At 41.3% G+C, this 25,442-nt stretch overlaps 1 protein-coding gene across 9 annotated transcripts in view; it reads right to left on the bottom strand.

The window, feature by feature from the left end:
• MPDZ (multiple PDZ domain crumbs cell polarity complex component) overlaps window positions 1-25,442 on the bottom strand; it is a 217,084-nt gene that overhangs the window by 99,537 nt on the left and 92,105 nt on the right. For 6 of the 9 annotated variants that reach the window (XM_068234923.1, XM_068234937.1, XM_068234947.1 and 3 more), the window contains 4 exons: window positions 20,385-20,720; window positions 17,409-17,529; window positions 11,045-11,243; window positions 9,369-9,410 (listed from right to left, as the gene is read on the bottom strand). In XM_068234923.1, the coding sequence (XP_068091024.1) occupies window positions 9,369-9,410; window positions 11,045-11,243; window positions 17,409-17,529; window positions 20,385-20,720 (698 nt within the window). The remainder of the gene's footprint in view (window positions 1-9,368; window positions 9,411-11,044; window positions 11,244-17,408; window positions 17,530-20,384; window positions 20,721-25,442) is intronic. The other 3 variants (XM_068234928.1, XM_068234978.1, XM_068234962.1) reach the window with 1 other exon arrangement.

Raw genomic sequence — 25,442 nt, 5'->3', positions numbered from 1 at the left:
TTTATGGAGGCAAGTCCACCACTTCCTCCCAGCAAATTTTAAAGTTTTTATCCGCTTTTATCCTGCTGGTGCCTCTGTTCTACTGCTGAAAGAGAAAGAAAGAAAGAAAGAAAGAAAGAAAGAAAGAAAGAAAGAAAGAAAGAAAGAAAGAAAGAAAGAAAGAAAGAAAGAAAGAAAGAAAGAAAGAAAGAAAAGGAAGGGAGGAGAGAAAGAAAGGAAGGAGGGAAAGAAAGGAAGGAGGGAAAGAAAGGAAGGAGGGAAAGAAAGGAAGGAGAGAAAGAAAGGAAGGAGAGAAAGAGAAAGAAAGAAAGAAAGAAAGAAAGAAAGAAAGAAAGAAAGAAAGAAAGAAAGAAAGAAAGAAAGAAAGAAAGAAAGAAAGAAAGAGAGAACGAAAAAGAACGAAAGAAAGAACGAAAGAAAGAAAGAAAGAAAGAAAGAAAGAAAGAAAGAAAGAACGAAAGAAAGAAAGAAAGAAAGAAAGAAGAAGAAAGAAACAGAACTATGAAGCAGCACAGAATGGTTGCGGCTACCCGCAGCCTCTGCTGACATAGAGCTCCCAGCATACATCTAAGTATGCACTAGCTGTTTAATAAACTCATATGATCAAGACATGAAAAACTTTTAGCTTTTTTGTTTACAACTGTAAAAGATAAGAAAACCAACAGAATAGTAGCTGTGCAACTACTATGCTATTTGTCACTGTGTCACTGATATACGCTAACGTTTTTTGCAAGTCTGCTATAGGGAGAAGTGACACCTAAAGCAATGTAACTTTCAGCGGTTAAGTCCAATAGCCACCTATATTCCAAAAACTGTTCAGTTATAATTTGTGCTGAAGGCAGTATCAGATTAGTTTCATTTAGAGGGCTTCAAATGTGTTAATTTCAATCTCTGCCCTATTCAATAAGATAGTTTAACACAGTGATCTAAAAAACACAAGCCCAACATCTAATGGCTAATTCCAGTATACTCTCTAATGCAAACTGATAGTCTAAAATATTGTGTAAACCCAAAATCTTTATAAGCAACTAAAATCCATTACTGAAGGGCTAAGAACTCCAAATAAGACAACTGCTCTGTTGATTAGCATAAAATGTAAATGATCAAAGTACTAAAATTCATGTATTTGTCTGTATAATGAGATATAATCTCTAGACTATGCTGTTGTGTATGTTTTGCCAACTGCATTTCTAAAGATCCATTGCTTTTCTCTGCAAAATACGGTTTAATGTGATATTTATGGAAAGGAAAGAGTTACAAATTGTCAATAACATGTTCAGTCTAATAAAGACCTGAAGAGCATTGCTCTGACAGAAGAATACACGTAATTTCCATTTGATTTCATATTATGTGCTAAATTGAATCAAGGGAGATAAAAATACTATGAAACCCACCAGCACCTTAATCAAGCATCACAGCTGGTGGCTACCAACACAAGTGATTTGGGAATTGGCCAATAAACATGACGATATCACAGCTAAAATGAATTTGATCCACTGCCTGGCACCTGGGTTTTTTGACTGACATCCAATGAGTAGGAGTCAGATAAACAACTCATGAATGCATGATCAAGATTTTGCTTTCAATACAAAATGTGTTGTCTATAGGAGGAGGGGAGAAATGCATTTTCTTCAGATTTTTGCTTAATAAAACCAAAGTGGAGTTTATAAAAGAAGAAAGTTGTCACTGAACATCTTCCGAATGTGTACAATGTTACTTTCAGGCATTTTAGAAATGAATAGCTTTTTTAAAAAAATGTTGTTGGCACTAGTCGGTATATTTCCATGGTTACGGTGTTCGAGGTGTGTGATGAAAAAAACCATAGATTCAGACCTCCGATTTTTGGGGTTTTGTTTTTATATATGATTATAAGGGAGGGTGTAAGCCAAATCCTCACTGGTGTGCATACATGTACCACATTTGTTAGCATTAATAGTTAAAAAAAATTCTGTTTATTTTTAAAGTATTTACTCTTGTATATTATATACAGTGGTGTGAAAAACTATTTGCCCCCTTCCTGATTTCTTATTCTTTTGCATGTTTGTCACACTTAAATGTTTCTGCTCATCAAAAACCGTTAACTATTAGTCAAAGATAACATAATTGAACACAAAATGCAGTTTTAAATGATGTTTTTTATTATTTAGTAAGGAAAAAAAAAACCTCAAAACCTACATGGTCCTGTGTGAAAAAGAGATTGCCCCCCTTGTTAAAAAATAACTTAACTGTGGTTTATCACACCTGAGTTCAATTTCTGTAGTCACCCCCAGGCCTGATTACTGCCACACCTGTTTCAATCAAGAAATCACTTAAATAGGAGCTATCTGACACAGAGAAGTAGACAAAAAGCACTTCAAAAGCTAGACATCATGCCAAGATCCAAAGAAATTCAGGAACAAATGAGAACAAAAGTACTGTAATTGAGATCTATTAGTCTGGTAAAGGTTATATAGCCATTTCTAAAGCTTTGGGACTCCAGCGAACCACAGTGAGAGCCATTATCCACAAATGGCAAAAACATGGAACAGTGATGAACCTTCCCAGGAGTGGCTGGCCGACCAAAATTACCCCAAGAGCGCAGAGAAAACTCATCCGAGAGGCCACAAAAGACCCCAGGACAACATGTAAAGAACTGCAGGCCTCACTTGCCTCAATTGAGGTCAGTGTTCACAACTCCACCTTAAGAAAGAGACTGGGCAAAAACGGCCTGCATGGCAGATATCCAAGGCGCAAACCACTTTTAAGCAAAAAGAACATTAAGGCTCGTCTCAATTTTGCTAAAAAAACATCTCAATGATTGCCAAGACTTGTGGGAAAATACCTTGTGGACCGCCGAGACAAAAGTTGAACTTTTTGGAAGGTGCGTGTCCTGTTAAATCTGTCGTAGAAGTAACACAGCATTTCAGCAAAAGAACATCATACCAACAGTAAAATATGGTGGTGGTAGTGTGATGGTCTGGGGTTGTTTTGCTACTTCAGGACCTGGAAGGCTTGCTGTGATAGATGGAACCATGAATTCTACTGTCTACCAAAAAATCCTGAAGGAGAATGTCCGGCCATCTGTTCGTCAACTCAAGCTGAAGCAATCTTGGGTGCTGCAGTAGGACAATGACCCAAAAGACACCAACAAATCCACCTCTGAATGGCTGAAGAAAAACAAAATGAAGACTTTGGAGTGGCCTAGTCAAAGCCCTGACCTGAATCCTATTGAGATGTTGTGGCATGACCTTAAAAAGGCAGTTCATGCTAGAAAACCCTCAAATAAAGCTGAATTACAACAATTCTGCAAAGATGAGTGGGCCAAAATTCCTCCAGAGCGCTGTAAAAGATATGTTGCAAGTTATCGCAAACGCTTGATTGCAGTTATTGCAGCTAAGGGTGGCCCAACCAGTTATTAGGTTCAGGGGGCAATTTCTTTTTCACACAGGGCAATGTAGGTTTTGAGTTTTTTTTCTCACTAAATAATAAAAACCATCATTTACAACTGCATTTTGTGTTCAACTATGTTATCTTTAACTAATAGTTAACGGTTGTTGATGAGCAGAAACATTTAAGTGTGACAAACATGCAAAAGAATAAGAAATCAGGAAGGGGGCAAATAGTTTTTCACACCACTGTAATGTTGTAGTATGATTTATGTTAAACTAAAGTCATTACATAACTGTTATACAATATATTTTCTAGTGGGTAACAGATCTGCAAGCATTTCATAATCATGTGAAAAAGAAATGTTTGAGTCAATGATACCCTAGAAATATTTGCAAAAACCTGGCAGCCATGAGTTTCCCGCTCCACCTCCCTTAGCCTTTAGTCATCTGCTCTAACATTTTGACCTATTTCATTGGCCATCCCTCTGAAAACACTTCACTTGCATTTTCCCTTTTTCTTTTGACATTCTTGTGCCTCCTGTAAACCTGTGACTTTTCTGGTTACTTCATCAATTGTTGCTTATCGTTTCTTTTCCTTTCTAAGATGTTACATTGCACTGCCCTTTATCAGGGCTTTTTCTTTGCTTGTAAGATTATACTTGAAAAATATAATACATGCTCTGAAACTAAAAATAAATGCTTGAATGTCTGGATAATGTGGATAACTTAGATCCATGGACAAATGACAAAAACTACAGTTGGAACAAAAGTTTAGGTCCAAGATAAATCATGTCGTCCAGTCCCTACTCTCTGTGTAGTAATGTCCTCTTGTTAATGTCCATTTGAAGTACTTCTACCATGTCTGTTGTAGGCACTGCATCGCTAACGTCTGATACACACATGTAATTTTGATTGTCCAATTTCACCACCTTCATGTAGTATGAGAGTTTACCTATGCAATCTGCTTATAGTATTCAAAATCTGCTGACCCTCATACTACATACAGTTGTGCACATACGTTTACAAACCCTGGCAGAGTTTATGATTAATTAACCATTTTTAGTAGAATAGGAATGATAACACTAAAACTTTTATTTCACTCATAATTAGTAGTTTGTCAAACAACTGTTTACTTTTTTTTCAAATCATTATCGCAACAAAGACTACCCAAATGACCCTAATCAAAAGATGACATACCTTGGTGATTTGGACTGATAAAATGCACACTATTTGACACAAACATGTTTTAATGACTATTAACGGTAATCAGCTTCTGTTTTCTTGTAAGTAGAGGGTGTGTATAAAAGGTCACAGCGAATAATGAACAGCGCTACTTAGGGCAGACTGCATTCAAATGACTACCAGCACGAAGTGTGCAAGGACTATACAATAATACAATAACATTTCTATAGCGCTTTTCTCCCATAGGACTCAAAGCGCTTATGCTCTCTTAGATTCAGTAATTAGTAGGATGAAGTATTCACACAATAAAAGTTATATTTCTGCAAATGCCAAACTGAACAGGTGTGTTTTCAGTCTGGATTTAAACACGTCTAGGGATGGAGCTGTCCTGATCTGTTGAGGTAAGGAGTTCCAAAACGTAGGGGCAGCATGACAGAAGGCTCTAGGACCAAACGTTTCCAGGTGGACTCCGGGTATGACTAGATTATTAGAACCTGTTGATCTGAGAATGCGGGGATTGCTACGTAGCTGCAACTACTAATAGACAACTAATAGACAAAGTACACACCCTGCATTCAAATGAGATGCACCTGACTACCAGACATTGGTTTCCATAATAGCTTGCATGCAAATTATCAAGTACTCGACCCTCCCACCACAATGAGGGCATCCTCTGCTGGGAGAGGCCCTAGCACTAACTAAATTAAAAACATGTATATGCATAACCTGGGTGCGACTCAAAGTGAAATTAAAAAAATACAAGGTAGACCAGCGCATCACCAGGCCGCCTCAGATTGGTATACGTTACAGAGATGCACGACAATTTGCACTCAGCAAGAATGCTGACGCACTTGGACATTCCAACATGAAAACTAAAGGCTAAGTCAACCGGTTATTGGCTACAGCAACATAAAGTGAAGGTTCTGGAGTGGCCATCTCAGTCTCCTGATCTCAATATCACTGAGCCACTCTGGGGAGACCTATAATGTGCAGTTCATGAAAGACAGCCCAAGAATTTATGGTAACAGGAGCTTTTTGCCAGGAAGAATGGGCAGCTTTACTGTCTGAGAAGATAAAGAGTCATCTACAATTACGACAAAAGACTTCAAGCTGTCGTTGATGTTAAAGAGACACTGAAGCGAGTAAAAAACTCGCTTCTTCTCTTATATTCAGCAGGGGCATGTGTGCCCCTGCTAAACCGCCGCTATCCTGCGGCAGAACGGGGGTCCCTTACCTCCGAAATCCCCCCCTGCAAAATCTACGACCAACTTGGTCGTAGATTTTGCTGCTCCTAGAGGCAGGGCTAATAGATGCAGCCCTGCCTCTCAGCGCCATCTATCAGTGGCGGATCTCTGCCTCTCCCTGCCCCTCTCAGTGAGGGAAGACTAAGAGGGGCGGGCGAGATGCGGAGATACGCGTTGACAGACTCGTGAGAGACAGGGCTGCGGCCATTAGCCCTGCCTCACCAGGAAGCGATCCCCGGCAAGGATGGAGGGGATTTGGGGGGTAAGGGACCCCCGTTGTGTGGCGGGATAGCGGCTATTTAGCAGGGGCACACATAACCCTGCTGAATATAAGAGAAGAAGCGAGTTTTATACTCACTTCAGATTCTCTTTAAAGGGGGCAATACACAGTATTACGAATTAGGGTGTGTAAACTTTTGATCAGGGTTATTTGGGTAGCTTGTGTGATTGTGAGATTATGATTTAAAATGGGTAAACACAGTTGTTTTGCGATAAATGGCTTCATCCAACCACTTAACCATGAGTGAAAGATAGGTTTTTGTGTTATCATTCATATAATTTTCTATGAAAAATGGTTAAGAAATGATAAATTCTACCAGGGTATGTAAACTTATAAGCACAACCTTAGAGGTTGTGAAATTGGTCAGTGACTGACGACCCTAAGTTGAAGGTATGTACCAGGTATTAGGTCTTGTACAGACAAGCAGATCCGTGGAAAACCTTCTGGGCATTTAATCATTCCACTCAAGTTACTGACCAATAATCATTTGGATAGGAATGCCAAATCAACGTACACACTTGTATAATGGCCCTTCTGTCCAACCTTCTGCTCCTGGGACGTTCTGAAGGACTTCTTGGTGAGGTTGCATTATATAAAATGGTTCTTTGCACGCTCACATGGATGTGAGATGTGCACAACTAATTAATATGTGACATTGGGTACAATACGTAGCAACTAAAAACAGTCAGAACAATTGACTTTTGATCAGTATACAATGCGATAGGCTTACTATATCAAACTGTTTGACTGGAAGTGAGTAAGAGTTGTGTATACAAGTGTGTGTGTGTGTGTGTGTGTGTGTGTGTGTGTGTGTGTGTGTGTGTGTGTGTGTGTGTGTGTGTGTGTCTTTATTTTCCCAAACAAAATATGGACTTAGAAGGACTCCATAAGCGGACAAATGCCACTGGTGGAGAATTTGTGATACAGCCACCATACACATGAGTGCTTATTATGCAAAACTAAGAAGAAAGAAAAAATGAGGGTGCATTTGCTGACTTCCTTTTAAGAGATGCTTTTCATATGTTGTGCTATTTATGTGCTTCTAATATATTCTGAGTCATTAACCCAGAGTAACTATGCATTTCAAGTGGCCTGACTCAGGCGATTGAATATTTATCCCATACATGTGACTCATTTTGGTCTGAGTGAGCTGTGAGAGTGTCAGAAATTAACACAAATGAATTCATCATATAAGGACACAGACAGCAGTAAAACTTTGACACAGGTTCACATCCTTCCCCACTATAGATGAAACAAAAAAAAAAGGGGGTGGGGTAGAGCTACAGTTGAGCTTTAAGAAACATTTACAAGAGCTATATCTCCTATGGGTCCTACAGATCACTTTTTGAGCTCAGAAGAAAGATATTTAAATGGAAAACAGCCACGCATCTGGCAAGTAAATGACACCCGGAAGTCCTCCAACAAGCCAATGAAGTACCTTAGGGTAAAAAGCAGAGAAACAACATGGCAAGCATTGCCTTACAACATACCCTTGTGCTCAACACCTGCCATGTAAGCCACCAATACAGGGAGAGCAAAAACTCCCCTTCAGTTCCCTGCTCACCAGCAGGCTTCTTGCCAAACCAGCATATAGTAATCTGCAATGCCTTTCTATCTAATTGAAAAGCATATTCCACATAGGGTAAATATGTCTTTAATATGGCTTCATGGCCCCACAGAAAAAAAAGTAGCACAGCTCATACCCCTCATTCAACCATGAAGGTGCTGGAGAGGGATCTTGGAAATCCACACACACTGTAATCTAAAATCTGCAACACATCTATGGCTCCAATTTAAAAAACAAACAAAAAACTCCACTCTTTATTATATGGTCATTGCAGGAAAAACGTAAATGGCTGACGCATTTCAGACAGTGATGTGTCTCTAGCCATAGCCAAATGACTATATCACTTTCTGAAATGTGTGAGCCATTTTGTGTACTAGTTCTACTAAGAACGTATGTGTATGCTTTTTTTTTTTTGTAGTGCAAGGATGAAAACGACAGTGCTTTTATCTACGCATACACGGCAATAGAAAAGCAGTTAAATTCAGCCCTGACTCTCCTGAAAGGTAAGCAGAAGCCCAAAACACTATTTGGCTGAGGATCCCATTCTAATTAAAAGACAGGGCTATAAATATCAAGCTAATTATATTTATTTTTGTTAAGCAGCTGAATGTAGAACATTTTACATCAGACTATCATGGCTGCTGGTCAGAATTCAGAATTCACAAAGCTCTTGAACTGAAAATAAAAATATGAGACTCCATTCTACTTACCATTTGTATTGCACATTATATTATCTCATAAATGTATTTTCAATTTTAAATATGATTTTTTTATTCAGAGTGAGGACCATAATAATAATGAAATAACACAGGAAAACGTACCATGTTTTGAAGACTGTAGTAGTAGTATAGTAGTTACGTTTTAAAAAATGTTGAATGAAATGAATGAAAATATAAAAACTAGAGCAGCTTTCCAGAGTTGTAAATAAAGCATTATACCAAGCTACACAAACATTCCAAGGATTAAAATAAGCTCTTTGTGGCATACCTTTAGAATAGGGTTCATTACTCTACTGTATAAGTGGGATGTAAAATTAATTGAAAAAAAAATTGAAAAACCCAAGGAAATAACAGGCAGTTTGTTTTGCTGGGTGATAAGGTAAGACACAGCAGGCAACATGTTCCGACTTAGCTGAGAGAAATGAATGAAAATACAAGCATAACCAGGGCCTTTTTCTTTTCTGCAAATCAGAACTGCATTTACCGCTCTCCAGCTGCAGCTACTCAACATGGAATGCAATTACTGCTTTCTTCAAGGAAAACAGTTTTAGGTGGGGAGTTAAGGATTAGCAAAAAGATAAAAAAAGAATACTCCACATGCAGGAAACCCCCAAGAGCCAGCGCATTCACACAAACAGCACATGCAATGGATAAAGAAGAAGTAGAGCGTGGCTCTTAAAGGGTTAATGAGGGCACTCCACAATAGAAGACTTTCGAGAAATCCACCGTGTAATGCTTTTAAGATTAAAGGAAACGTAGGTGACTTAAAAAACACACGCAGATTTAAATATATGAATATTAGTTCAGTTCCAAGCACAGATAAAAATGCTGTAATATTGTTTGGACAGTGCAGGTTAATCGAAATAAAAAAAGCAGTTAAAAAAGAAAGCAAGGGGGAAAAAAAGCTGTTCTCGTTTGGATAACGCTACAAAAAAACAAAATTATGAATGAATGAAGTAACTGAAAAGATGATAAGCCATGCGGAGCTTTTGAATCACCGATACTCACACATAATATGGGGCCTGATCATCAGCAGGTGCGGGAGAAGATCTAGAATGGGAAGCATATGATGCAGCATCTTTTTACAATAGTGTTAACAAAAGCCAAAGCCTCGCAATGCGTACGTGAAGCATACATATGTAGTTAAAAGTATGTGCAATTTTTATTTTGTCTCTCTCTTTTTTTTTTTCTACCTCAATTTTTTTTTCCCTAAAAAATCCCATCTCTCTTTCATCAACACCTCCCCCAGATAGCATCTGCTCTTTCTGTGTGTCTATAGCCTTGATTATGAAAAAGGATGGGGAAATGTTAGCGCCATCCGTCTTTCTCTCCCTTGATCAGGAATTTATTCTTTAGGTGAGGGCAGGTGAATTCCATTTCAGACTGGTAATTATCTGACAGATGTTGGAAGCAGCTGCTGCAGTAGGCAAAGCCCTGGCTCTTATTACAGCACAGATAGCAGAAGCTTCTGGCAAGGTGGATAGTAAAGAGGGACGACATGCATTCTGTGAGTGGCCGCACAGCTGGTTCTCACTACAAAACAACGCAAACCTGCAACCCCAGCCAGCTGTTGTAAAGCTTGTGAAGCTGAAGTCGTTCTACCCTTTCAAGGAAAAGGAAAAACCTGTAGTTTAACAAAAATGTCAATATGTTCATCTTGGAAATTTCCCCATTTTCTGTGTTCTGAACACAAGGTTGCTGTAAGGTCTACAGGATGTCACAATATGCTTCCAAGGACATTTTTTCCTCCAAATCATTTGAAAAGATAAAATATGCCCAGAAAGAAACACTTGGAGATTAGAAGACACTGAATACCCAATGTATGATATCAAGAACACTGAAGGGCTGAGAGACAACTTGCTATAAGGGAAACATTTCAATATTCATTGTTATGGTGCTATGACTGCGTAGACTATTTCATAAAGTTGAAGGTATGCTCCCCTTTTTAGCTTTATATCATGATAGAGATAAAATACTATTGGACATCAGAGGACAATGGCCTGATCTGGTTATAACAAACAGAGCTCTCGTGGCCATGCCCAAACCTGCAGAAAGACATTGCCATTGCCGTGGGCCATCCAATCAAAGCTCCCAGGTCTACTTTGTTCATTAACCTGCAGGCATACTAATGAATATTAAAATTTCCTGCATAAACCATAGTGGGCTGTGTTCCTCCTGAATGTTAAGGGCTATGAAATTTCAATGACTTCTCTCATTCTGCACCATTAAGGAACAGCTTTCAAATATAAAAGTGCACTTGATATAACATCCCCCTCCCCCCAACTGGGGATAGGAGTATAAAATAATAAAGGTTAATTTGCACAGTGATTTGGAAGCAGTTGGTAATATAAACATGCTTGAATGTGTTCTGTTTGAGTTGAATGTAACTCCCAATTGGAGTAGAAGGAGAAAAGGTATTATAATTTCAAAATCCCAACACTCCATGTGAATTAAGCTTCTAGTAGCTGGTAATTTATAAAGGAACTATACACAACATACCCCAAAAAAGGGATTCTAAAATTATTAAGGGTGAGCTAACATATAATATTGAAATGCTAATTGACTGGATGATATAAAAAAATGCAATATTTAAGTGAATTATTAAAAGCATATTTATAGCAACTGCACAAATATATTGTTGATGCGCTAAGCACAGGTAACACTAATACAGCCAAATCATCTACCTTATATCAGGTCCAAGTAGTGAATGTCTTCGAAGCATAGCCCTTGCCTGGGCATTGGTTAGATTGGCGGTGGATTCATTATTGATTGCCAGTATACAATCTCCCACGTGGATTCGACCATCACGACTTATGGAACCTCCATTTATAACACTGCGGACAATCATGCCTAGGCCATCTTTATTAGCACTCACAGTCATGCCTAATAAAAAATAAAGAGACTTTAATGTTTTACAGATGAGATACTAGCATACAGTAATTTAAATCTTTACTAGGGAAAATTATATAGAGCCAAATAAAAATCTCAAGTGTTTTATAGTCTAGCACAAGCTGTTAGCTCAACTGTTACATTTCTGCCCAGTGGAATTTTGTGTGCATACACAGTATCAGCCCAAAAATTGACTCAAAATAGTACTGAAGTATGATTTCACTTGTATGCATGCTGATGTGGCATCTGCTATGTAAATCTAAGTATACCGTCTGTTCGTTAAATACGTGGTATGTTCTGAATAATCACTCAGTGGGAACCTTGCAAATATAATCAATCCACCCAAATCTGATACTTCAGTTATGCACAGACACTTATGAGCTGATTCTAACTCTTTTAAACATTTTTTATGTTTTGAGGATTTTAGCAGTGGTTGTGTCCTTGCCAGGTGTCTCACTTCCATTTCCTCCTGTCACTGAGCAACACACATCAGCTTATCACCTCTAGGGATGGAAGCTCATCCTGGCATGGCTTTGCTAAACTTTCATCCCATAATGCCCAGCATGACCTCTGACCTGAAGTCAGCAGGCCAATGGGGATGAAGTTCACTGCAATGACTGTGGTCACATCGGAACCCGCTGTTTGAGAACGCCAATGGCCAGCTGATCTCAGGTCAGAGGTCACACGGGGCATTATTGGATGGAAGATCACTGAATCCATGCAGCAGTGAACTACCCCCTCTAACCCACCTCATGATTGCTAACAGAAAAAACGACCCTTACAAACCTACTACCGGATTAAACTGTTCACATGCATATGAATTCTGTATGGCCCGAACCTCCGATTCTCGGTTCGTGAACTTCCGCAAAAGTTTGGTTCGCGCGAACTTTCGCGAACCGCAATAGACTTCAATGGGGAGGCAAACTTTCAAAACTAGAAACGCTTATGCTGGCTAGAAAAGTGATTGAAAAGAGGTTCCAAGGGGTCTAAAACCTAGAGGGGGGCATGGAGGAGTGGGATAGACACCAAAAGTCCTGGGGAAAAAATCTGGATTTGACGCAAAGCAGCGTTTTAAGGGCAGAAATCACATTGAATGGTAAATTGCATGCCTTAAGTGCTTTAAAACATCTTGCATGTGAATACATCAATAAGGGAGTGTAATTAGAGTACTGCTTCACACTGACACACCAAACTCACTGTGTAACGCACCGCAAACAGCTGTTTGTGTAGTGACGGCCGTGCTGCACTGGTGCGTAACATGGCGAGAGTGCAGGCCATGGCGGTTTTCAAGCCCAGTGCTTTAAAACATCTTGCATGTGCATTCATCAATCAGGGAGTGTAATTAGAGTACTGCTTCACACCAGTATATTATACTTCCAGTATATTATACTTTGCATGCAAACTATAGTGGAAGCCAACGTTCCTCCATAGTGTAATACATGTAGCATTTGTTTTGGACGCAGGGCATGCATTTTCAGCCTAATAGAGGTGCTGCATGCCTGAGCGATTAAGCAGTCAATTGCAGCATGTTTTTTGCGCAACCTCCCCCTTTTCCATAATTTAGCGGTTTGTGTAGTGACGGCCGTGCTGGACTGGTGCACACCATGGCCAGAGTGCAGGCCGTGGCGGTTTTTTAAGCCCATATGGTCGCCGGGCTGTGGTAGCTCAATGATAGAACAACAGTGACTGTCATGTAGGTATATGCAGTGATGGGTATTATAATGTGCACTTGTCACACACACAGGTAGTCACTGAATGTGCTGGGCCTGACAGTAGGAATTACCAAGGCTGTCTATGCAACACAAGTGTCAGTGGGACACACACACACAAAAAAAAAATAGATCACAAGAACAAGATTAGCTTTTAAAAGAGCTGTTGAGGGGTGCTTTTTTAACAATAACAATTAGCCAGGAGCAAGCCAACAAGCCTACAAGAGCCTAACTAAGCTTTCCTATGAGAGTCTGCAGCAGCTATCCCTTCTCCAATTATTGCAGGCACACGAGTGAGTAAAAAGCCTGACGCTGCCTGCCTTTTATAAGGGGGGGGGGGGGAGGGCTCCAGGAGGGAGTGTAGCCTAATTGGTTACAATGTGCCTGCTGACTGTGATGTAGAGGGTCAAAGTTGACCCTCATGATGCACTATGGGGCGAATAGAACTTCCGGAAAAGTTTGCGGTTATCTGCGATCGCGTACAACGGAAGTTCACTGGGAACCGTTCGGGCTATCTCTGCTGCAAGCAACACCACACGATAATGCAAAACAGAACAAGTCACAAATAATGCAAAAGAAAATCTATTTACAGTGCTCAGGCCCGTCTAATATGTCTTAGTAAGATTATGTAGAATGAAACAAAATGACTGCAAGATGACCTAATTTTTTTTTCTTTTTCCTAATTTTTTACAATGAACTAAATCCTGATTAGGTGCTAAGGACTGGGATAATACTACAGTCATTTCATCTGCATCAAAAACATAAATTAGTCGCAATTAAAACCTTGAGGCCCTTTTTACACTAGCAGGGTAAACCTAAAAGCAGTGAAAGTCTATGGAGACTTTTTCACTTATTGCGGTCCGTTGTGGTGCCTGGAAGTATCTGAGCCGACACAAGTGTGACAGAGTGCTACCGCAAGCAACATGCTTAACACACGATGCTTGGGGCAATGAAAATCTATGGGCGACGCAAACAGTGTAAACAATGGAGCACGCACATGCATGCACAGCCTGGTGGGAATCCTAGTGACCTACTTCCTGCTTAGCAGGGAGTGTGTCACTGAGTGGGGGAGGCCCTATGCATATGACCCTGTCAACTAGGAGTTCTTAAAAAAAGATTGAATGGTGTCCTCATAACCTAAATCTCAACATCAAGTCTGTCTCAGATTACATGAAAAAGAACAGAGGAAACTAAGACAGCATACATACACAGAAAAACTGTTGTTAGTTCCACTTAGTGTTGGGCGAACAGTGTTCGCAACTGTTCGGGGTTCTGCAGAACATCACCCTGTTCGGGTGATGTTCGCGTTCGGCCGAACACCTGATGGTGTTCGGCCTTTTAAGTTCGGATTCGCCCCGAACTTCTAATGGCCGCCGAACAGGGCCGAACAGGGCCCCTGTTCGGCCGAACAGGGCCCTGTTCGGCCGAATACTGCCCCCCTATGGGGTCGCAGGCATAAGGGGGGAGCATGCCCCGATCGCGGGGGGGGGGTCGGAAATTCCCCCCACCCCCTCCGCTAGCGCTCCCCCCTCTGCCCGCTTCCCCATTCAAAAGTTTAAGCAAAGTACCTGTAGTGGATGGCCTGGCAGTGGGCGGCACTGTGGAGTGAGGAGGAGGAGTCCGGAGAGTGACGAGTTGAGGGAGGCCGGGCAGCGGGCGTGAGGTCAGAGAAAGGGCGGAAGTACCACAAGGGTACTTCTGCTGAACCGCCCGCTGCCCGGCCTCCCTCAACTTGTCACTCTCCGGACTCCTCCTCCTCACTCCACAGTGCCGCCCACTGCCAGGCCATCCACTACAGGTACTTTGCTTAAACTTTTGAATGGGGAAGCGGGCAGAGGGGGGAGCGCTAGCGGAGGGGGTGGGGGGAATTTCCGACCCCCCCCGCGATCGGGGCATGCTCCCCCCTTATGCCTGCGACCCCATATGGCCCCCAAAAGCTGGATGTTCGGAAAGTTCGGGGTTCGGCCCGAACATGCCGAACATCTCGGCCATGTTCGGCGAACTTTCCCGAACCCGAACATCCAGGTGTTCGCCCATCACTAGTTCCACTAGTTGTTTGAATAACTTCCCTGCCAAGTTCACACCAAATATTGATTTGACTTATATTGACAAGTTGCTAAAGTGACTCTAGACTAACTGGTTTGGGAGCTAAGTGATGCCCAAATCATGTCTCCACCTGTTACTGGCACATTTCTCTCATGTCAGCCAAACCATCTCCTGGCCCCCTGATGACATGGTTGGCTGGAAATAGGAGGCTACCTGTAACTGTGGAAAAAGACCGGGGGGGGGGTGCGAGGGGGGCTAGGTGAAGGTAGGTTGTGGATTGTCAAAGCCATGTGCTACTTTTTTTTTTTTTTTTTTATTGAAGTAGGGTTACACTTTGATTACATATTCATAAGAATAAAAAGACAATAAATCCTGTTCTTTAACCCGTTAGCGTCTTCAAACAAAATATTTAGTTTGAAGATGGGCACTCCTTATAACCTCAGTAGGCAGAACTCGTTCTGCCTACTAAGGTCATGCAGAGCAGCGCAGGAAGCATTTTTATAGTTACATGTTCCAGACGCTGGACCAGCTTCTCCTCTTCATCCACCCACAGCACTGCACTCCCCTTCTGACTTCTGATCAGAGTCACTTCCATAGTCCCTCTTCCACCACTGGGTGGCGCTGCACTGCTGACACTACTAGCCTGCCAGGCTGGGGAAGGCAGACTTCCCAAGTGGCAGGAAAAGGTAATTTATAATTAATTTTACTCTGGGAGAAATGTACTTCTATAAGTATGTTTACACATGCATTTTAAATTTTAATTTTTTTTTTGCGATAGTGGTCCTTTAAATAAGATCTGGTGTAGTGCTTAGTGGCAGATTGTTTAATAGATGTTCCTTGGTTGTGATCCACTGTAATGTTCAGAAATGCAGTTTTGCCGTATTCTGCAAGGCACAGAGAAAAAATCTGTCTACTGTTGTAATTTAACACTGAGGTGGTGATATCTATTAGAATTAATCTTTGACTTTGTATTAACTCACATGTTAATAATACGTGGGGGATGAAAGGATAAAAAATATTACAGGCTACCCTAATCGTTAATTATTGACATGCGTATGAACCACAAAAATGGTTCCACATCTGCTGAGGGCTTTGATCTGCCATATGCATTAGATAATTGGACATTGTTCCACAGCAGTTACTCCATGTAAGGAGATGGAGAATAAAAGATGCTCGGCTACAGTTGTTTACTGTGAACAATGAGTTTTTTTGGTCATTACCAGAACAAATAATTAGTGGATTTTAAATAGGCTTCAGTATGTAATGTTGTCTGCTGCTGAAGCACTCTGTGGGATGCCAATGGGTGCTATCAAAGGCTACGTATACACGTGAGATTAGACTTGAGGTAGCCAATAACATTTTGTTACAACTTCTGTGGTTTATTAAAATGAGGCACATAATGTGGTCTATAAGAATACAGGGTCTCCACAGTTTTTCCTCAGCTTGAAGAATGCGTGTGGCATGTGAAAAAAAAAAAAAAAAAAAGAAAGCAGCATGCCGTCAGATCTCGCTCTCTTTGTCATCAGCTGTCTGTTCCTAAAAGTATAGTAGTACATAATACCATGGTGGAAGGAAGGGGGGGGGGGGGGAGGGGGCGTGTTTCCTACTCTAGTACCAGGTCTCCTATTCCGTACAGCTGCCCCAGCATGCTCTACTCAATCGGGAATGTCAATGTCATGTGACATATAGGAGGCCCAAGGTGGGGGCAGGTACAGAGAAGAGATCTGGCGCTGGAGTAGGTGATATATCTTCTGCTGGGGAAATCATGTACTCCTCTCCCACCATTAGGCTTAATTTTTGCCAGTCTTTGAAGGAAACCCGAGGGGAAAATAGAGTTATGAGTTTGCAATTGTATCTCTCCTACTACTCCCAAAAATTACTTTTTTTTGTATATCTATATCCTGCACTCAGAAGTTGTTCTCTTCCAGGCAAGAGTTATATGGGTATAATTCCTTATCAGTGAGAATTATGTTATAGTCTGACTAGGTCCTGACTGGAAAGGATCTGTCACTTTCATACTTGAGAGTTTAACTCTTTAACCTCCCTGGCATTATGATTATTTACAGGATTAGGGTCTAAAAGCCGTGCAATTTTTTCACAAGCTTTTAGACCCTAAAAACAAGAAGAAAAAAAAAACATACCACAGAGAGTTCAGCAGCAGCTCATGCATATAACTCACTTAGGGTACAGGATTACTGTTTTGAGCTGTGGATTTCTGTCATGAGCCTGACTTGAGATTAATGCTGAGGAGGTTAACACAGAAAAAAAGAATAACTAGCTATGTGCATGCTTAGCACTGTACATACACGTCTATCTCATCATGTTACCTTGAGTACACTTTAAGAGGGTTTTTTTTGTATCCTTTATAGCCAAAGTGACTAATCCAAAAGTGTTGTTTTCTTACCTAAGCTGCAGTTGCCCCTGGTTACAGTAATTGTTTTCTCAAATGTGTTCTTCACCACGGCATTAGAAGCACAGTCTTCATTAATTTCATAATACAGCTTTCCAGTTGAATGTCCATCAGCCTGTTAAATGAGAATATCGAACACTCAATTAAAAAAGTTCAAAGAATGCATGGTCAATCTTAGTCAGTAGCAGTACTCATTTGCATCTATTTTCCATAAGAAATAAACAGCAAAATTGTCAAAAATTGGAATAAAAATTAAATATACAGTATGCTGGTTACATATCAAAAAACAATCATAGCAAAACTTTCATGGGGCTTTTCAATGTAGGCACTTTTAAGCAATGCCACCTGCAGCTACACTATGGATATGAGTTAATTGGACAATTTACATGGTCATGCAACCAACACTGCACATAGTTCATGGGCACTAAAACAAAGTCAGAGTGTGGAAAAACCCAAGAACATTAGTGGTGAATACATTATGGTACCCACTGTGCCCCCTATGCTCCAGTATCCCAAAGCAACTGCTATGACTGCCATGGCTATTGCTATGCCCCTGCACAGGACACTAGTACGGTAAAATCTTTGACTAAAGCAATTGGAAATTTGTGTATGGTGTGTTTTCTCCTGCAACCAATCACCAGTTATGAAGAAAACTAACAGAATGACTGTGCCCATGAGGTAGACAACTGACAAGGCTCAGACTATGTTCAGTGCTGACTAAAATCAGCACTACATAGATTACACATATTTTACCAGCCATAAACCACACATGGTGTACTTTAACTGCTTTAGTAATCCTTAATCACTGGCCGAGGTATATCTAGGGAAAAGAGCTCCTATGGCAAACCCTGTAATCCGCCTATGGGGAAGTGGGTGCAGCCTCCAAATATTTAGTTGAATTGGTTATGTCCAAGTTGAGGAAAAGCATGGTCTGTAAGAATGAAGTATCACAATTAGTAAGCCTGTACATATTCCCCCAAATAACAGGCAGCTTGTCCCCTCAAAAGATGTAACCAGGCAGCAGCATGTCCCCAGATAAAAAATCTGTATGGAGAACACCAGAGATGCTGCAGAGCAGCGTCCTCAATAAGTGGCACCCATGGACATGCCATACCTGCACCCCTGTAGATATGCCTCTGATAACTGGTCTAACACATTTAACTCACACATTTTCACGTCTTTCTCTCATCCTATCTATTTTATAATTTTTCAAGATATAGAAAACAATATAAGTACTCAAAATAAGGTATCATGCATTGACTACAGTGTCATTTTACATATACTGTATATACTCACATTTAAAGAGAACCCGAGGTGGGTGCTAACAATGCTATCAGCACACAGAGGCTGGGTCTGCATATACTGCCCAGCCTCTGTTGCTATCCCAATCCCTCCTAAGTTCCCCCTGTGCTTAGCTATGCCCCCATAAATCATCAGCCGAGCTGTCAACACACTGCGTGTCGCAGCCGGCTGTTTATCTCTGCAGCTGTCAGTCTCGGCGCTCCCCTGACTCCTTCATAGTGCGGTCCCTGGTTGCGTCCCTTCCCTCCCCGCTGATTGGAGGTAGGGATGCAGGCAGAGACAGGAGCTATGAAGGAGGCAGGGGAGCACCAAGTCTGCTGTTCAAGACTACCTTGTGTCCCCGGCATGTGGAGCAGAGCATGACAGCAACCTTTTAGCGGTGCAATTATCCAGAATTCTTCCTGTGTGGCGTCTTGAGACACAGCTGTAGCCTCCTTGGGGCACATCTGGCTATGTGGAGTGGAGCTGACTTGTACTGGGGCACACCTGGCTATGTGGAGTGGAGCTGACTTGTACTGGGGCACACCTGGCTTCTGTGGAGGGAGCTATACTGGGGAGGGGGCTTGTATGTAAGTCAATCACTTTTTCCTATTTTCTTAGGGAAAAGTGGGTACCTCTGCTTATACACGGTCGCTTTATGTGAGTATATACAGTATCTTACTGTTACTTGCAAAATACTGAAAAACATTAAAAAGTCAAAGTGAGAAAAAGATAAGAAGTGAGATCTCATGAGAAAAAACAGTCATGGATTAGGGCCATTAAGACTGATTTTTTTTTATGTTTTCTTGTGATTGCACATGGCTAGAAGCCTACAGACGGATATCTGTAGTTTTACAGTTATTCTTCTGTCACTTTCCTTACTTTCTTCTTACACTAGTCTTCCCTCTACCTATCCTAACACTAACCTTTGACTACCCATGTGTAACACTAACCTCCATTAAATACAGACTATGGTACTTACTCCTAACACTAACCCCTCCTGCCCAGCCTAACACTAATACCAATGAGCAATGCATTACTTACTCTTGCCACTGCCATTTCTTGCTCCACCACTATCTGCCTTATCCCTCCACCTTCATTTATCGTGTTCTAGCACCTTCCAGGGTTTCGGGTCATCATATACCTCTGGTGCACAAATTATATTCTAAGCACCACTGTATCCACAATTAACACTGCAGTCTATGTGGTGCCCAAAGTACCTAGCGCACAGAACTTCCCAAAGCCCACTTCAAGCTGGTGGTGCCTACACTAGGCATCCAGCTATAGTTTAGATGGGATACTTCCTTCAGAACATATGTTGCCGCTAAAGGTTTGAGCTTGGGCCCTGCACTGCCACAGATCTCCTCATGCATCTAGACTGTTGTAGATTTCCAAAACTCATGTTAATTGATTTTATGAAGTTTTCCATTGCGATTTACAATTCATAAAAAGGAAATTGTTTAGAAGTTGCTGTTATGTTGAAACTGGTTGCTGCTGTGTTCTGCTAAATGGGAAAAATACTTTATGGCTCTCTAAATACAGCATGGTTCAGATTTCTAAAAATTAAATTCCAAGATTTATAATAAATCATTTTAACATATCTTCTGTTGTAGAAGATGCATTTGTACAAGCTGTTTTATTACTTTGAACAGTCAACTGTTTAAGCCAGTCTTCTGGAACATTCATTACCTTTAATAGTGAAGGATAATTATCTTCAGCCGTATCTTCTCCACGAGTCTTTAATGGCATCCATGAACTAGATGTGCTTTCTGCATGCTTGCCAAAAACATCAAGCTCTGACTGCTCATTTGACTTGGGGGTAGCAGATTCATTGTGATACGCCTGCGTAGCATCTTCAGGCTGGCCAAGATTTTGGTTGTAAAAGTCAACAGTAGGCAACTTAAAATCTAAAACTGGAGTTGATGTAGCCCAAAGCTCACTAGCAGAAGCTGGCTTATGAAAAGGTAACCTTTCAGTTTGGACGTCATATGTAGAATGAAAGGAGTCATCTTCTTTAGATGCAGTCTACATAAACGTTGCAGGACAAGGCAAAGGAAAAAAGCATTGTGGTTAGTGCACCAGTCACAATATACATATCCTGTTCTAGGCAACAGTGGCACAATTGACTTCAAATTACACCAGACCAGTATTATGGTGTATTTATTATGCAATACGTGCAATAGTGGCTGATTATGCAGGAACAATTTTATCATCCAGAGACATGGATGATAAAGTCCTAAACATATACACTAGGTTTAGTAAATTGTACAGGTTTAATCTAACAGAAAGCCGAGAAGTGACAGCTGGCCAACAAGTCACAGAAGATAGGCTGAGGATATCCTTTCTATTAGATTACCCTGACTCATCCATCCACTAAGGTTAGGTTAAGAATACATATAAGCAAATGCAATGTAACAACATTCAATTAGTAAACGTCAGTATAAACAGTTGTGTAATCACCCTGTTTTCTACTCAATTTCTTAAGAAGAAAATAAATGTTATCCATACTGAGGAAAGTAAAATTCCATATACAATGATTATTTGTGACACCTGTCAAGATCACGCTTTTTAACCTCCCTGCCGTTATAAAAAAATGCTGCGCACGGCAGGGAGGGTGTTTTTTCGCATTATTTTTTTTTTTGTAGCATGTAGCTAGCCTAGCGCTAGCTACATGCTTCCCCCCTCCCTGCGGCGTCCCCCCGAATGCGCCGATCGCCGCCGGCGCATATACCCATCCGGAAATCCCGTTCTGAACGGGATTTCCAGGAGGGCTTCCCCCGTCGCCATGGCGACGGGCGCGATGACGTCACCGACGTCATCGACGTCGTGACGTCAGAGGGAGTCCCGAACCACCCCTCGACGCTGCCTGGCACTGATTGGCCAGGCAGCGCACGGGTCTCGGGGGGGGGGGGGGACACCCTCTGTCGCGGCGGGTTGCGGCGAATCGGCGGGGAGCGGCGGCGATCGTAAGTTACACGCAGCTAGCAAAGTGCTAGCTGCGTGTAACAAAAAAAAAATTATGCAAATCGGCCCAGCAGGGCCTGAGGAATCCTCCGCGGCAGGTTACCCCGAGCTGAGCTCGGGATAACCGGCAGGGAGGTTAAAGCAATTAAGACACCGCACTTTTAGCCAGTAACAGAAAGCAGTTGTGGGTACAAAGGCTATAAGATGAGAGACCTCACCACTTCAGATCGTCAATAAAGGAAATCACCTGCACTCTCTCTGATTCAAGACTTTTATTAATCCAATGTTTCAGGGACATATAGGACTCCTTTCTCAAGGACAATGCAAAACAATTAAGGCATAAGTCCCAGCTGGGAGCACCAACACTCACTCGGGGATGTGTCTCCTGTGTGCAGTAGCAGCAGAAGTAGTTTAATTAAGCATTAAGCTGCTGCTGCATGCAGGAGGCACATCACCAAGAGTTCCCCGATAAATCGGATTGATAAAAGGCTTGAATCGAATAGGAGTGTGGGCTATTACCTATATTGATAATCTGTCGGGATTGAGCTCAATCCTATGGGCAACACTGAGGAGAATGAGCGCAGTACATATATTCTTCTTTGAAAAGGGTGCCTGGAAAAAAGGCGCCTAATTTAGAAGAAAAAAAGCCAGATTTGGCTACAAAGGGCACCTGGTGTAGCACATATGCCAAACTCGGCTACAAAGGGCAACCTGTGTAGGCGAAATATCAAATTTGGCTACAAAGGGTGCCCGGTGTAGCCCATATGCCAAATTCGGCTACAATGGGAGCCTGATGTAGCCAAAAAGCTAGTTTTAGTTTATAAAAGGGATGCTGTTCTAGGCCAAATTTGTTGGGCTATAAAAGGGCTCTGGATATAGCCAAGAAAAGTGATTACTATGACCTAACTTCTCACTACTCTCACACAGAGCGCCCTGGTGGTGCCTAACCCTGGTGTTGACTAACCCTAACCCCCCCTTGGTGATGCCTAACTCTAAGACCCCCCCCCCCCCGGTGATTACTAGGACCTGACTTGTCCCTACTCTCACACAGAAACCTCCCCTGGTGGTGCCTAACCTTTAACACCCCCCCCCCCCCCTGTGGGCGTACCAGAGGAATCGGGGCAGGAGGGAGACTTGGGTGTAGGATACAGCCGATATATGGCTGATTCTGCTGCTGCAATAGTCCCGGCCGTATTAAAGGGAACCTAAACTGAGAAGGATATGGAGTTTTCCTTTGAAAATAATACCTTAATAGGTATTATAATAGTTGCCTTACTCTCCTGCTGATCCTATGTCTCTAATACTTTCAGCCACAACCCCTGAACAAGCATGCAGATCAGCTGCTCTGACTGAAGTCAGACTGGATTAGCTGCATGTTTGTTTTAGGTCTGTGATTCTGCCACTATTGCATCCAAAGAGATCAGCAGGCCTGCCAGGCAACTGGTATTGTTTAACCACTTAAAGCGGTCTAACACCCAGCATTTCAACTTTGCTTTAATAGATTGCTTACAGCATAAAAACTATTATACCAGAATTTTTTTTTAAGCAGAAATTCACTGAATAGTTAAAACTCAGCATTTTAGTGCTTTATTCAGCTAGGATTCAGCTTCCAAGCTGAGATTTAGATACAAATGTAAACCTCCTAAAAGCCTGTCTGAGAAGCCCTCTGTGCTCTCTCAGAGAGACTTTTGTTTATTTACATTCCAAACATGATACATTTGTATCTAAAGCTCAGCTCAGATGCGGAATCCTAGCTGAATACAGCACTAAAATGCTGAGTTTTAACTATTCAGTGAATTTCTGCTTAAAAAAAAATTCTGGTATAATAGTTTTTAAAGAGAATCTGTACTCTAAAATTTTTACAGCAAAAAGCATACCATTCTGTTCATTATGTTCTCATGGGCCCATCTGTGCTGTTTCTGCCACTCTCTGCTGCAAACCTGGCTTGTAATTGCCAGTTTTAGGCAGTGTTTACAAACAAACTAACCAGCTTGTGATAGGCTCACATAAGCAGAGTGTGTGAGTCATACAGAGCCTGCAGGGGGCCTGGAGGGTGTGTGTATAGCTTCTACCAATCACAAGCAGCCCTGCATATTCTACACATTCCAGCTTAAGGGCTGGTTCAGACGGACGTTTGCAGAGCGTTTACAGCCAGCGTTCAGGGCTTGGTGTTAAACGCTCCCATTCAAGTGAATGGGAGCGTTTGTACCAAGCTTTCAAGCGCGTTTACACAAACGCGGCGTTTGGGTCCCGATTTTCCCTGGCGTTCAAGGAGCCCCTGGAAGCTACATGTAGCTTTCAGGGGAGGTTAACCGCGACGGCTAATGTCCCTCTAGGGAAGAAAAAACGCGACCGCATCCAAACGCACACGAACGCTGCTAAACGCGACGCCAACGAACGCAACGCCTCCAAACGTCCATCTGAACCAGCCCTTAGCCCGACTGTGCCGATAGAAGAAAACAGATTAGATCATATAACAGAGATAACACAGCCACTGTGCAATTAGGAAAAGCTGCAGTAAGCCAGAGCACATTAGAACAGGCAAATGAACTTATAGGATAGAAGAACTAAGACTGAACATTTTGTTACAGAGTCTCTTTAAGCTGTAAGCAATCTATTAAAGCAAGTTGAAATGCTGGGTGTTAGACCGCTTTAAGGACTGCAGTCTTAAAACCCCTTAATGCGGATCCGAGATGAAAAACGAACTATAACAAGTAACTTGTCTACATATCTTATCTAAAGTTTAGATAGTTTACACAGCACATCTAGCTGCAAACAGCTTTAATAGAATATGATTGATTATTCCTGTGATACAATGACAGCAGCCATGTTGTTTGTAAACATTACACAGAAGCAGGCTTATCTGCATCATGAGCAAAAAAAAAACTAATCCCCCCTCCTCCTCCCTCCTCCCCTCTGCCTCTGAAATCTCTGGCTAGTTATACCTCCCCCTCCTCTTGCCCAGACTGAGCTCCCATGAGCCCTTGCTACTGTCTGAAAGTGCCTTGGCTCTCTGAAAACCTGTGGGCGTGGCTTCTTTAGTTTATAGGGAATTCGAGCATTAAAACAAAAACAAAAAAGTATTTGGCTTGAGGAATGCCCTATAAACAATAGGAAAGGAAAACAATTATGCAATTAGTAAAAGTTCATCTCGGATCCACTTTAAGGACCAGACACTTTTTTTTTCCATTCAGACCACTGAAGCTTTAACGGTTTATTGCTCGGTCATACAACCTACCACCTAATTTAATTTTACCTCCTTTTCTTGTCACTAATACAGCTTTCTTTTGGTGCTATTTGATTGCTGCTGTGATTTTGTTTTTATTATATTCATCAAAAAAGACAAATGTTGTCAAAAAAATTGATTTTTTTTAACTTTCTGTGCTGACATTTTTCAAATAAAGTAAAATTTCTATATACATTTTTTTCCACATTTATTGTGCTACATGTCTTTGATAAAAAAAAAATCCAATAAGTGTTTATTTATTGGTTTGGTTAAAAGTTATAGCGTTTACAAACTATAGTGCAAAAAGTGAATTTTCCAGTTTGAAGCATCTCTGACTTTTCTGAGCACCTGTCATGTTTCATGAGGTGCTACAAATCCAAGATAGTATAAATACACCCAAATGACCCCATTTTGGAAAGAAGACATCCCAAAGTATTCACTAAGAGGCATGGTGAGTTCATAAAAGATTTTATTTTTTGTCACACGTTAGCGGAAAATTACACTTTGTGACAAAGAAATAAAATAAAAAAAGTTTCCATTTCTGCTAACTTGTGACA

This window comes from Hyperolius riggenbachi, chromosome 1, assembly GCF_040937935.1.
Source record: "Hyperolius riggenbachi isolate aHypRig1 chromosome 1, aHypRig1.pri, whole genome shotgun sequence".
NCBI classification, from domain to species: Eukaryota; Metazoa; Chordata; class Amphibia; order Anura; family Hyperoliidae; genus Hyperolius; species Hyperolius riggenbachi.
The sequence above is the reverse complement of the archived record's forward strand: the minus strand, read 5'-3'. Positions and strand labels throughout refer to the sequence as shown.